General features: G+C 44.7%; 2 protein-coding genes across 2 annotated transcripts in view; one reads left to right on the top strand and one right to left on the bottom strand.

Moving 5' to 3' along the window:
- LOC125946817 (uncharacterized) overlaps positions 1–15,590 on the bottom strand; it is a 163,367-nt gene that overhangs the window by 17,434 nt on the left and 130,343 nt on the right. The window lies entirely within an intron of this gene.
- On the top strand, positions 218–14,303 carry LOC125946816 (uncharacterized). Its single transcript, XM_049670901.1, has 5 exons — positions 218–350; positions 416–501; positions 8,527–8,616; positions 11,331–11,405; positions 14,079–14,303. Exons 1-5 carry the CDS (start codon positions 289–291, stop codon positions 14,243–14,245), a joined length of 480 nt encoding a protein of 159 aa, XP_049526858.1. The 5' UTR covers positions 218–288; the 3' UTR covers positions 14,246–14,303.

Consider the following 15,590-nt stretch of genomic DNA (forward strand, 5'->3'; position numbering starts at 1 on the left):
CTTTTCCAGCTTGTGCGGAACATGTCCGGGTATTTTAAAACATACAACATTCTGATACTAGAGCTTGTAATGAACAAGAAAAAAACATCAAAGAGCGAACAGCTTCACTGTCAACTGCAAATTTTCTTTCTGTGTGTGTGTTGCAATAGTTACTTCTGTTAAAGCGATTTCTTGATTTTTTATTTGCTTTCATTTATAAACTCTTCTTTACAGTTTGTGAACACCAAAAACACAACATGGACATACTACTCGACGCAGAACGCCACGCTTCCGTGCTTGAATGACAAGATGATGGACATGAACGATACGCATATTACACTTAACCGATCGTTTTACGAAGGAGGTCACTGGTAAGGGCCCCAAATAGTGTATAAAATGATGCAAAAAGGCATTATATTTCTTCACTATTACTCAGGAACTCCACGGAACTCATTTGGCGATTTCAAAATTTGGAAAAAATCAAGGAAAATACGTACAATTGCATGGTACACGATGACAAAGGTACGTTTTATCTCTTGGCATTCCGAGCATTACTGAAGTTTGTCTTCGCACTGAAATTGTAAATAATAAAATAAAACATTGGCCATGCCTTATACGCAGACGACATCACGATTTGGTGTCCAGGTGGATCAGACGCGGACATTGAACAGGCGCTACAAGAAGCACTAAATGTAATGGAAGAATTGTTAACTGAAACAGGGCTCAGCCTCTCACCTACGAAGTCTGAGTTATTGCTGTACAGGCCGGCGAGACAGGGCGTTAGGGGTTTGGTTTCGATGGAACAGATACCTGTTGCCTTACACACGAAGGATGGTCAGGCTATTCCTCGAGTCAACTCGATCAGGATATTGGGCCTGTTACTGGACGCCAGAGGCTGTAATGCAAAGACGCATCACCTCCAAAACGGAGAGTATGCTCCGGCTCATCTCTATAGAGTCTCGAATCGAAAAGGGGGACTCGGAGAGGAGAATCTTCTCAGAATATATCACGCATTCCTGATGAGTCACATCATTTATGTGGCATCTGCCCTAAATAGGACTAAGACAGAAAGGAACAAAATAGACACGCTCATGCGCAAGAGCATTAAAAGAGTACTGGGATTACCAGTCACCACTATACAGAAAAGCTTATGCCTCTGGGCATGCATAATACCGTCTCGGAGGCGATAGAGGCCCAAAGAACAGCACAAATTGTCAGGCTATCTACATCCTAGTGTTTGGAATATTTGCAAACACTAGATATCTACATATCTAGTGTTGGGAATATTTGCAAGTCAAAACGGCAATGTCCACTATATTGGGCATTGTCGATATTTGAAAAGCCGCATTGCACTTAGTACACTTAGTACATATTGCTTAAATCACCCCAAACGCTAAGAAATGCTTAAAATCATATTGTCCCTTACAAAGTACCAACAATGTCACTTATTTCAACGATGAGAGCAGTAACGGGGACTCGCGCTTCGGCGGAAGACCTATTCCTCGACATTGAAAGTTGCTGCTTTGGCGAGAAACAAGCGCACACAAATCATACTCTTCAGGTATAAATCATACAACAAGCCGAAAAACGGCTCTTCATTGGGTCTATGGCTTCTGCGCCCAGCTTTCTAATGTCCAATATATTCGACAAATACTTCATTCCTGGGCCTCCGGAGGTTTCGTCATGCCCAGCTCGGTGATAGGTAATGTAATCATCACACTCGGACATTTCGCAATACACAACCTCATAGCTGAGCCAAGTTTCCAAAGTACCAGCATGTCGGATCCACAAACATTTAAATAAGAGCAAATTTCGTTGCATTTAGGCAGAATCCTGCGAATGTTAGTAAATGAAATGGATAAGTGCGAAAGCTCGACAGGTGCCCATTGGAAATTTTTTTTTTTCCTTTTTGAGGTGCACGTGTTAACAACCTAACTTTTTGCTATGTAAGTAGTGGAATGACAGCGGCGGATGCTGAGTCGTACGTGTAGACAATGTTGTGTATTCTGAGTTTATGAAAAGGGTAGTTATAATAGCGCATTTCTGAATTTTGCGAATTCGATGAGTTTACGCCGAGCGATACGACATTGAAGAGAAATCTTGTGAAGGGGAATATCCAAGGTTTTGAACTTGTAGCCTTTCTCGCTGTAGTCCACTCACTGCTTGTCCTTACAAATTGTTAACTTAACAGTGTCTAACCAGTTCTCACTCCTGTACTGGGTCAAGGTGATGCGCGCGTTATATTCTAACAACATCGATAGCGAAGCCAACGTGACCGGTGCATAAGGAAATGACTTTTGCCTCTAATGATGACCATTATTCGGCTTTTGTCATCAGGGATGCCAAAGAAATTGCATTAGCGAAGTCTGTTCTCTCTGCCTACACAGCCTCATTCTATTGTATGTAGCTGTTTGGAAATGCCGCAAGCTGTGTCGAGAAATTCGGGCGATTTATTAGTAACGAAACTGTTCACTCACACAATATCGACTTGAGCAGCACAAAGCCCACTCGACAACTGCGGTTAGCCCGACATCAACTTACGCCTGCCAATTTTTAAGTGTATGCAACTCATGACGAATCTGGTCCTGACAGGATTCAACTCGCTGCAAAGTGACGAGCACGTTATCTTGCGCATCCCGCGCGGAATTCTATTCTACACGACCGGATAGTAGCCGTAGCCCACATATGCATAAAGAAAACAAGGCTTTGTAACTCTTCAGTAACGGAGGCAGTTCGCGCGGGCACGACACAGCAAAAAAATAAATAAATAAATAAACAGCGGTTGCTACATTTCGGACAGGAACCGCGCTTTAACTAATTAACCTGAAATATGCCCGCGGACGAACATTCCATGTCTGAAGCAGTGTCGTGCCCCGGTACGGCGAAATCGGATGGTCGCTTAAGTACGGTGCAACCCGCCCTTATAGGGTAAGCCGTTGGCTTTGACTGTTCAGGTTGCCAGCGGAAGGAGCAAACACCGTCCAAAGGAGGCAGCGGCCGCATGCCGCATCCGATTTGTGAAGCTGTCCACTGGTTTCCTTCATGCAGCCGCATCTGTAGTGCGCAGGGCGGTAGGCCCATCCAGAAGAAGGAACACCTAAAACAAGGGCGTGGGTGAACATTTCACGCATAAAGCAGTGTCATGCCCCAGGGCGGCTATAGTTCAGATGGTCCTTTAAGTACAGCGCCACCCTCCCTGATATTGGAAGCCGGTGGCACTGACTTCGGGTTGCCAGCGACAGGAGCTAACACCATGCAAGGGCGGTGACCACGTCGAATTTGCGAAGAAGTGTGAAGAACTGTCGTTCTCCGGCGTGGTTAAATCCGATCGTCCTTTAAATACGGTGCAACCCACCCTGATAATAGAAGCAGTCGGCGTTGGCTATTTGGGTTGCCAGCGGAAAGAGCAAAGACTGTCCAAGGGCGACGTCCGCATCTGTTGTGCGCAGGGCTGTAAGCACAGCTGGGAGGAGGAATTTTGGAGACATGAACACTGATGAATATTCCGTGCCTGAAAAAGTGCCGTACCCCGGCACGCCAAATCGGATGTTCGTTTATACACGGAACAACGAACCCTGATTGTGGAAGTAGTTGAATTTGTTCGGGTTTCCAATAGAAGGATCAAATGCCGTCCCAGTACGGCGGCCGCGTCCAATTTGCGAAGTCCACTGGTTCCATTCATACAGCCGGATTTGTAGGGCGCAGTCCGGTAGGCACATCAAGAAGAAGGAACACCTAAAACAAGGACATGCGTTAACATAAATCGTCTGAAGTAGTGTCGTGCCCCGGCGCACCGAAATCGAAGAGCCACTTAAATACGGCGCAATTCGCCGTGACAGTGAAAGCAGTTGACTTTGACTGTTCGGGTTGCCAGTGGAAAGAGCAGACACCACCCAAGGGTGGCGGCGGCATCCAATTTGCGAAGCTGGTCCATTGGTTCCCTTCATAGAGCCTAATTTGTAGTTCGCAGCGCGGTAGGCCGATCCAGGCGAAGCAACACCTGAAACAAGGGCATGGATGAGCATCCCATGTCACAAGTAGTGTGGTGCCCCAGAGCGGAGAAATTGTATGGTTGTTTAAATACGGCGCAACCCGCCCTGATAGTGGAAACAGTTGGCTTTGACAGCAAAGGTTGCCAGTGGAAGGAGGAAACACTGTCCAAGGGCGGCGACCGCGTTCAATTTCTGAAGCGGTGCGCTGGTTCCCTTCAGACAGCCGGATATATAGTGCCCAGGGTAGTAGGCACAGCTGAAAGAAGGAACGACTGAAACAGGAACACGGTTGAGCATTGCGCACCTGAAGCAGTGCCGTGCCCCCTCGTGGCAAAATCTGACGGGCATTTAAATACGGCGCAACCACCGCTGATAGTGGGAGCAGTTCGCGAGTTAGCGGTAACTGTTCGGGTTGCCAGGAGAAGTAGCAAACACTGTCTAGGGGCAGCGGCCGTGTCTAATTAGCGAAGCGATCCGCTAGTTCCCTTCCAACAGCCGGATTTGTAGTGAGCAGGCGATTTACACAAGTAGAAGCAGGAACGCCTGAAACAATAGCACGGCTGGGCATTGTCGTGCCCCTTTATAAAATATTATTCACAGTATGCTGCGATTACGCTGTCGTTTATTTTAGACGGTGCAACAAGCCTGGAAGTTGTTTAAAACACGCACTATGATATATTCTATATGTTTACTCAAAGCCGTCTATAGCTCTTTTTCGAATAATGTCGAGCTGACGATGTGTTTGAAGCATTTTTAATTGAATTAATTCTTCTTGAGCAATGCTGACTATACTTTTCTGTTAAGACTTAGAGATTGACTCCAACTAAATAAGGAAATCTACTAGCCCGACGTTTCGGAACCAACTCGGCTCCTTCTTCAGGGGGTATTCTTCGGAGGTGGCGGTGTGCCACGTTAATAATTATTATATTGCTTCCGCCTAAAATACGACAAATTAAAACAGGTAATTAATGCACAAAATAGCAGGAAGTCCCTGAGCACGCTATTGGGAAACCCAGTATCCAGTGTCCAGAGCTTTGCCCGATTATGGGCCCGGTGTCACGCTCTGGATGCTGGAGTGCTGGATGGCGCGGCCTATTGGAAGGCACTGGGTACTGGTACTAAAAGCACTTCTTGAGCGACAAATACGTGGTGCCTGGCTGCTGTTTATATATACTTACCTTATTACAGAAAGCAATAGAGTGCGTCTGAATGCAATAAAAAAATAAAAAAAAAACATACGGCTACGCTACCAGGTTTCGATCGTCCGAATTAGAGATCCCAAGCTCAGTAATTTACCACTACGCTCAAGCGTTTTCAAGCGAAGCTTGTATTGCCTCACAAGTGTCGATGCCATTGAAGGTGTGACTGCAAGAAACCCGTCTCGCGCAAGTCTCGCGCAAGTGAAGGAAAAGGCGGGAAACGCTAAGGATAGACCACTGGTGAAACACATCAGGCGCGCTTGTAACAGGTGAAGGGAGCACCCATTCAGGAGCGGGCGCGCGTCCGGGGAAGGGCAAGGGAAAGAAAGGGTATCTCGCGCGTTGCGTCGAATCTGCATTTCAGTGCACGCTCGGCAAACATTTGGGAAGGCCCCGCGTCATTCGGTCGGCTCCGGAACACGCCGCTTTCGACAAGAAACACCACCGACGTCACCGGGAACAGGCTCGCGCTCGCCGTGCGGATCTGCGTTCAAGCAAGCTTAAGCCCAGGCTCAGTTACAGCGGCAGGCTGCGGATCCCACGTTAAAAGTCCGTCTTACCGAAGCCCAGCGTCAACGAAGGGCAGCGAACCCCTGGGCCAGGGAACGCGACACCCAATTTTGAGAGTACGACAAGCTTCGCTTGCTCGCTTGTTCCCTGTAGGAGAAGGGCCGACGATTTTTTTCATTTTCTTTATTGCATGCAATTATGAGTCGTGTCAACCGAAACTAGGGTGCATTACATTTAGATACACATGAAAAACAAATGCACACAAGCGACGCAGGGTACGTGGCGATTTGTGAACAATTTGCCATGACAATACCCAAGTGCAGTTTCAGTTTCGGACAGGCATGCCTCATAGACATGATAGATGCGCTATCGCCCCGCAACTAAATCTTACGCCTCTGTCAGAAAGAAAACGTTCTTGTCCGTATTCAGTAGTATGCCTGAAACTGCCATAACGCTGCTTTTCTTTTGCGATTGTTATGTTAACATCGAAAAAAGTCTTAAACGAACCGCCGACCTAGAACGTTGTACGGGCTGTTACTGCAGATTTTGATAGTGGTTTCTTGTTGTTCCCGCAAGAAAAATGCGAAATTTCTCAGTTCAATAATGGGTATGAATCGATACGCCTCTGCAGCCACATATCTCCGTCAGAGAAGCATCGGTTAGTGCGGCTGGCTGCCTTCGTAGACAGCACATATACGTATATTTATTACGCGTCACATTGACGCTCCTTACTTTTTGTGCTGACACTGCAGACACACACACAAATTTTTTATATAACAACACCGTTGATAAACCTGAAATATATAGTGATTTATCCTCGTTGAACGTTGATTCCTGAGGCCACACAGACTCGGCGGGTACGCAAGGCTTAACATAAATTTCAGTGGAAATGAATGATCTCGGTGCGGGTGCCCGGCGAATGCTAACATATTTGCATTCGAGTCTCAGAACCTGTAACTATTATTTTTCAGTACACTAGAGAAAGTTGAAGCGCACGAATCACCTCACCTTGTCATCGGTGCTATAATATCAATCTTTGGAAGGCTTGAAATCTGACGCGGAACCTAGCAGTCATTAGGACGCGTTCGAATAGACCCCAGGAACATAGGCATATTAGCTAAATGTAGAAGCATGGTGCCACACGCCCACAAGCAAACATGAATACAAACATGAACACAGTGCGCTAGCTGCAGCGAGCGAATTGGCCTTCGTGCTGCGTCTCTCATCAACGCGAACGAAGCCGGGAAAACAGCGCACGGGGTAGAAGCCCCCTGCCCGCCTGCCTACGTTCCCCCAGAGCCGTGCTCGTGACGGAATACGGCGCGCTTCCTTCCCGCTTTCCTCCTTTGCGTGCGCGAGATTGAGCCGCGATCGCCGGCTCACCCTCACACATACAGCATACGGCACGCGGCGACGATTTTATCGGCCTTAGACTTTATACGGAACCTTATGGCGATGGCGACGGCAGAAATGCGCTTCGAGTGTCCATATAAATGCTATCGTAATAAAAGCGCGCGTATGCCAAACAGTGAAACGGTTGATACATGGTGGCCATGTATCGGGTTGCGCGATTTCCACCAATACTCCACCCGGTCCGGTGACGAGGCTCATAAACAAGCGACAGTATAGCAGCCAAAAATTTCCGCGTCACATCTGGTAAGCGAGGGGTCATGTAGCGCTAGCGCGTGACTTCAATCACATCCTCTTCTCTTCTTGATACGCCGGTCTCCCGAAAGCTTCCTATTCATCTCCAACTGACGTCTTTTTGGTCAGAGCAGGGAAGCGCCTTCGGCGGCTCTTGTACGGCGCAAGGCGCCTATCTTTCCATGCGTATTTGTCACCTGCGTCCACCAGCGGCCGAACCGCGTCCTCCGTTTGGAATAAACATATACGATGGGACCATTTTATGTAATTGGCTCCTATAGCAGAGTGAAAATTCTTCAAGTGCCTTTGCAGCACTCGCATAAATTCGCCACACAACAACAACAACTCCGTGTACCTAATACTCACTCCTTAATTCCTTGGCAACGTAATAGACTACCCATTATGGGTTTGCTTCACTTCCTTTGAGAACCCGCCGTGGTTGCTTAGTGGTTATGGTGTTGGGCCGCTCAGCACGAGGTCGTGGGATCGAATCCCGGCCACGGAGGACGCATTTCGATGAGGGCGAAATGCAGAAAAGACCCGTGTGCTTGTGCTAGACTTATGTGCACGATAAAGAACACCAGATGGTTGAAATTATTCCGGAGTCCCCCACTACGGCGTGCCTCATAATCAAATGGTGCTTTTGACACGTAAAACTCTATAATTTCATTTACCTTGCTTTGAGATTTAAAGTTGTGATTTTATAAATACTGGATTTTATGAATGCCAGCCCAAAAACTGTCTGTTCTTGCGCTACGTGGGGATGTCTAAGAGCACCGATGCTGTTGTCATAATTGTGGTCTTAACATATTTTTATTCCGCACGTGGTATTGACACGTATTCTTTACGAGCCGTAGAGGACTTCTTATATGATGTGACACTGATGGAATACCGCCCAGGTATTCATTCTGGCGATTGTGTCCTGAAGACAGGATGTGTATGGCGAAGGTAAACGTGCTCTCCCAAACATAGTTTTTATTCTTCGCTGTCAATGGCATTCAGTGACGGTCCTTTTAACCATTATCATGAATAAATATATTTATTGTTTTCTTACTTCTCTACGAATTGCCTTATGCCTATGAATTCATAACTATATAATACTACACTGCTGATCATATAGGGGAAGGCAAATATAATGGAAAGCGTAAGGCTGCTGAAATAGCTAGCATTGTTGTAGTAGATCATCATTAATTGAATTGCAGACAGTCCGGACTTCGTGTACCAGTGCATACGCTTTCTCAGTGAAAAATTCGTCTGCGCCGTAATGGAATACACAGTGTATCCATACAAAGGTGAGTACTCGACATCGACCATTTCTGGCTTCGCACTCTTAAAACTTCCTTTATTGGAAAATGTGCGATGAAACGAATAGCATCAGTTCTCTCGCCCACGGTGTACACGTTTTTGTGAGTAGAGGATCCACACTACGTATTCCCCATCATTTTCTAAATGCTGCAAATACTGCTACGTGATAGATTCACATTTGTTATTTCGTTAGACGTATTCGGTTGGAAAATATTCAAATGCGCACTTGAAGTGAATGGAGGACAAACCATATATGTTGCTTGTTATTTCGCATTCAGTTCTTACAAAAATGCGAGTGCAAAAATGCACGTCTGCGAGTGCACTGTCGCTAAATTTAAAATAAATAAATGACACAGTTTCACCCGAGAGACGAAGCGTCCATTGCAATAGCAACCTATGAGACAACCACACAAAGTAAGTGCAGTAGTTTTATCAGCCGTGTAAACGTGTAAACATTCGCTTACTAACTAAATTAATGCGCATGGTGTCATGATTACACAGGCAAAACTCCGCAAATCTCACTCAATGACCGCGGACACTCGCTGTCAAAAAACTACCGTAAGGAAGAGCGGCAGTAGAAGCCAGCGAAAGGCCGTTCGTGCTGACTCTCGGTTCAACGCGAACAAAGCGGCAAGATCACGGCGCACACAAAGCCATCAGCTATCGACCCGCATAGACTCTGTACCCACCACAGATCGCTTTTGAGATAGAGCTTGCGCGGGTGCGCTAATTCGCGCCATACGCAGCCACCGGTGGTGTAGAACGACCCCCACCCCACCTTCCTTCTTTGAGCGCGCGACATTGAGCCACAATCATTCACTGCTCGCCCTCACACGCTTTCTCTCACAGCCAGAGCATACGGCACGCTGCCACGATGTTAGCACACTTGGGCTTTATGTGGAACATCACGGCGACGGCGACACCGAAGACGACGGCGGCGATTCGCTTGGAGTGTCCATATTTTTACTATCACAATATTAATATCCTCACCTTCTATTTGTCCGCACTAAAGAACCATGTCAAATTACTTACTTTTTTTGCGACAGCGCGTTGATTCTTCTTTGTTTTCTGCATTTTTTGAGCGGATTCTGATACACCATCTATATGGCGAGCATGCCACTTAGAATGCGACTAAAGCGTTCTCTGGGGTCATTTGAGATGTGCTTACGTTCGAAGTACGGTAAAGAGGATGGCACATGCGGGTAATTGCTTGAATGACTTGGGAAAACTTGCACCACCTCATTCGACTTAGAAGTTTACAATGCGCCAAGAAGCCCTTGAAAGTTCAGTGGGTAATGAATATTCCATTAAATGATTTGCTGTGAGGACTATGCTTGCTCGATATTATTTTTAGAGGCCCAATTCTCCAGAATAAAAGTGCCGTGCAGGGGGTGTTGAAGACTGCACCAACCAGGACATTTAGGAAAATGTTTCCTCCATTCGCAGACATGAGAGGAGTGCTATTTTAGGACAAAGTGTACTTTTCACAACAATGGTGGTACCGGCGGACACGTTGTTGCCTTTTCACTATGCCGGCATGAGCGTGTTGACACTGTTCATGTGGTGATGTATAACGAGGAAGCAGTTTCTGCGATCTGCGAGAGATCTTAACGTATGAAGCAACCCACAAAGCAGGACAGAAAGAAACATCAGAATCGCGGAAGCAATAGCTGCTCTCGCAACTAATTTTATTTCTAAAAGCAGAGGTAATTTACACATATGCCAGCGCACCACCGTGTGACGGAACTGACAATCATTTATTAAATGAAAAAGGAACAAACCATTCACGTTTAAAAGTGCTCCCAATATATTTCCTGCAGTTCTTCAAACAAATTCGTCGGCCCTTCCACTCCGTGAATATGATTAACCAGCTAAGTTGAAACGGGCGACCTCGGCGTTTATCACTGGGTTGATCCCAAGGGTTCAATAAAGTATTTCTTAATTATGAGGGTACACGCATGTTCGGCTGCGACGGAGAGAACAACGTCACTGACGGCATGCCCGCAGTCCGCCACGTTGTCGCTTGCGTTCGATGTCTCAAGCTTGCTCGGCGCTGTGGTTAGCAGCATTCGTCACTATTGCCGCTTGCGATTCTACTAAATTAAATTGCTTCGAAATTAAATCTGTCCGTTACGGCAAGACAATCAATGGTTCATACCCCCTTAAGCAATGGCTCATACCCCCGTAAACGCGGCCTCCCCATTACGACGACAGAAGTGAAATTCTACGCTGGAATGATTAGCGGCAACACTGCCGGCTGTGGAAGCAGACGACGACGACCTACGCGGAACAGTGGCACGAGCGCGTGCGGAGCACGAGATAACGAACCAGCTGTGGAAGAAGAAGACGACGCTCCAGCCAATGCTGGTGATGATAGTTTTCTGTGGATAGGCGATATCCCCGATCCATATAAAGGTTCACTTTAAAATTACTCTTCGTGCTCGTTTAGCATGAAAGATAGTTAGCTGATACATGTGTCGTTTTGCTATGCGGTAGGAAGTACCACGAACATTCCTCTGATGATGCATATTGTTATAAACTATTATATCACTGCAAAGCGACAAGCAACCAGGTTTAGAACAATGTTCACAATTGTGTACATGATTGTCAATAACAGATCATATAAAATGTATTCGTTGAGCTGTGAAATAAATTTTGTTTTCCTCAAACAGTAACGGTGACATCGCATTTTGTTACATAGGATTGCCACCCAAAGTCGGCTTATTTGCTTCATCAGCAACTTCAACGACAATATATGGACATGCCAATATTACAGGTAAAGCGTTGCCGACCTATCTCTCTTTTAAATCCGAAGCATTTCTTGGCGAGCATTTGCCACTTTGACAGTATCTATCAACCTATATATCTAGCAGCCTACGTCTTGGTGCTCTCATGGTCGTATCGTTAACTTGATATTTACCAAAATTGGCATACTATGACAAGAGTGCATTCATAGGGCATGACATGAATGATAGGTCATGACATGAGTATCGTGACATGTGTGTATGTAGCTCATGAAACAGCTGCCTACGTCTTGGTGCTGTTATGGTCGTTTCGTTAACTTGGTAGGCACCAAAATTGGCATAGTATGACAACAGTGTATGACGAACATAACTGATAGGAAATGATATAATTTCATGACATGCGTGTCGTGCAAGTCGTAAAACAGCCGCCTAAAATGAGAATGACCCATCGCAAAACCATTAGGACTCAAAAACCACTGAAATGGGTTCGGACGTGTGTACTAAGTGAAGGCAACACTAAAGGATGATGCTATAAGTCGTAGTCATGAGCATGACTCAGAAAAAGTGATAATGACTCAGCGAAAAAAGATTAACACTAAAAAACCATTAAAATGGGTTCTGATTGGGTACTAAGTGAAGGAAACACTAAAGGATTGTGGTAGAAGTCATAATCAAGAGCATTACTCAGCAAAAATTACAATGACTCAGCAAAAATTTGATTAACTCACAAACCACTGAAATGGGTTCGCACGTGGGTACTAAGTGAAGGAAAAGGCTAAAGGTCAATGGTTGAAGTCATAGTCATGAGCATGGTTTCCAAGACGTTACTAAAGGCACTTGGAACGAATTCTCGGTATGACACCAGTTTCGAGATATTAATAACCGAACTTTGGGAGAAATGCATTGGCGTTCCAGTTAGTTTCTTAAAAAACGTTGCTTTATACATTGAAGCACATAATTAACTGGAACGCCAATGTATTTTCCCGCAGAGTTCGGGAATTAATATCTCGAAACTGCTGTCAGCCTGAGAATTAATTCCAAGTGGATCCGCCTTGCGAACTCCTCGGCTACAATTTGTAAATTGCAATATGGGCCATCAGGTAATTAGTCAAATACTTAATTACTGAATTTTTGTTGATAAGTCGATTAAGCATTTCAATTTTTTGTGCAAGTAACGTCCGCCTCTTCAAGTCGACTAGCTCATTAACTAGAATTGGGCTATCTGCCACAGGCAACCTTAAATAAATTTTGAAAGTGTTCGCTGAAACACCCTGTATATACATATAGAGTACGTCTACGTGTTTAAAGAACCATTCTCGGTGCCTATTTAGTGACAAAGTTACTCTGGTAGCTATTGTTGATATTTGTGAGAAATATGATGGTTTCTGTACAATTGGCAGCAGCTATTTGTGAGAAAACAATGAGCCTATGCATTTTCACGTTTAATAGTTTTTTTCAATGAGACGCTTACTAATGATTTATGATCAATCTATTTTAGTATGGTTTGGGAAATAGTTTAAATTCTAAATGAATCCAGTCCAAATTTTCAAAAAGAACTCACCGCAACACTGAATCAAATATCAAATATTTTATGTTTTTCACAGTGATAGTTTGTGTTTTCGTGGAGTCGTGTTAAAAGTAGCTTATTGAAAATCGGATTTAGACCCATATAAATGCACATAATGTGGTTGACACATGGACGTGTCCCTCAACTTTACCGCTTGTAAATTAGAAACAACAATTTTCGGTTGTTCGGCGCCCCATGCCAAAATGAGTATATAAAAAAGAAGTGAACAACATGTAATTCAATGGACATTAGTTAGCTCTGAAAGTGCGATACTGCAGAACCACACAATATTTCAAAACCTGAAACTAAATAACGAAAGTTCTCGGCAAAATCTAGACAGCAATACACATATAAATAGAGGTTCATAAAAATTACTAGATATTTTTAGCATACCCTCAAGATTTAGTACCCATTTGCAGTAATCAGTAGCTACCATGTAGCATGATTACTGGAAACTATCATCCCTTCATTGTTCTGTGGCCTTTGAGACTTCACTAAGTGACGTTATCCCTAAAATTTTATAAATGGACGCATATTCGACTTATTCCAATTTTCCAGAACTTTTTTCCGCTGCACACAGTAGCACCGGAAGCTGTTTGATCGTCTGATACCAGTAGTAAACTCGCCGGGTGATGGGTTTCAACTATTTCAGTAGGTTCATTGAATTGTATATTTTGGTTAAACTGTAATTTATCTAATTTTTACAATTACATGCCTCATTACTACTTCGAGTCACTTGAAAACGCATGCAACTTTGGTAAACGCAACCCGTAAAAGTCGCGTAATTATAATATCTTTATTTTCAGGAATCTCGAACATATTTGATGAAGCAGCCTTCAGTTTATACACAGACGTGATGCGAAAATGGTGTGTTAGGAAGAGGACCATTGTACTATCGCAGATACCATTACTGCTATGGCAAAGATTGCGCTTATGCACATGGTCATAGTAACATAGCAACACTACGCCAATTTGTTAGATAGCGATTTGCTTGTCAACTTTCCCAATAATAAACTGTCTCAATTTTAAATATTGTCAACTGAAACCTTGTATGCGCAGCCTGGTGACCTTAGGCTCACCCCGTTGCGACACAATACCTAAAACGTTTACAACTGATTTATTTTTGTTTCCGTTTCAGTAACTAAATGGCACGAGCTTCAGACTCAGGACCCTCCCCCGGATATGCCAGATGAGAACCCATGTGTAAAGCCTTTTAGCGATCTCGCTAAAACAGGTCTCGTGCAAACGTTCTATAGACCTCAATGCCAGGAGAGACTAAGCCTAACTGCAACCAACGCTGGTTGATGTTTTTATTCTTGGCGTTTTTTTTCAAGATTTTGAAATGTGCAAAATAAAAGAAATAACATGTAGATAGCGATTTTTCTTATACTAAAATACGGACGTAGCGCGAGCCAGAGAAATTCGCCCTAATGTTCTTTTCACCACATACATATCAGCGACTTTTTCTGTTCTTGACGAATGTACCTTATATCACATATATATGACACCTGTATTCTTCTTTGTTGTTTAAACTACGCCAGAAAGATGCGGATAAAAGAGGCGTCAAAAAATCACACTTATGCATATGCCGCTCGATGAATATATGAATTGGAGTGTTCCGAGACCTACTGATTCCAACCTCTCCAGCTGTACTCCCTTCCCACCCTATCTACCTTTTATATAAGGAGTCGCTGTTGCCTAATGTGCTGCTCTTTGGCTCACGGGTAGCGAACACGAAGTGGACAAACAAAAATTATAGACAGTGGGAGACAAGGCGACTCATAAATCTATATTTGTCTTAACGTATGGCAAGTCTTTAAAACCTCATTTCGTTCTTGCTTTTAGAAAATATCCGTCTATTCAAGTATAATGCGCAGAACGAATTACATGTGCAGTTTAGCCCATTCACAATTGCAGAAATTTTAATACGATTGCGTATGCAGCCGAAACTACGAAACAAAGCCTTAAACTTTCGAACGATCGATTTCTGGCATAATATCACGCCCTATGGATACCCGTTTATTAAATTTTGGTTTCTGAACACTCACGTATTATTGGGACAGCTTAAAGGCTCTAGTCCGAAGTCGCTGGCGGCCAGTCGCGCTACGCCGGTTCCGCTGCGCCAGCCGAAGTGCTATCCCCTCTATACTTCAACGCGCGCGCCATCCGTTGCTTTCTTCGGAGCTCGCGCAGAAAGATCCCCAACTCACGCGCGCCAATTTGAACGGCTGTCGGCGAACGTCAGCGAAGCGGCGAGGGCGCCTTTGTTTCTTGGCGCACAATACATTGTGGGTCTGCACAAGGCAATGGACAATAAATTCGCAATAAAGCGTCGCCATGACACTCGGTAGCCAAAGGAAAATTCAGTAACTTTTGCATATGTGGCTCCATCTTTTCAACCTACATAGCAAGTAAAGTTATGCACACATATGTAGAAGCCAATTTGAACGGCTGTCGGCGAACGTCAGCGAAGCGGCGAGGGCGCCTTTGTTTCTTGGCGCACAATACATTGTGGGTCTGCACAAGGCAATGGACAATAAATTCGCAATAAAGCGTCGCCATGACACTCGGTAGCCAAAGGAAAATTCAGTAACTTTTGCATATGTGGCTCCATCTTTTCAACCTACATAGCAAGTAAAGTTATGCACAC

This window comes from Dermacentor silvarum, chromosome 7 (genome assembly GCF_013339745.2).
Source record: "Dermacentor silvarum isolate Dsil-2018 chromosome 7, BIME_Dsil_1.4, whole genome shotgun sequence".
NCBI lineage: Eukaryota > Metazoa > Arthropoda > Arachnida > Ixodida > Ixodidae > Dermacentor > Dermacentor silvarum.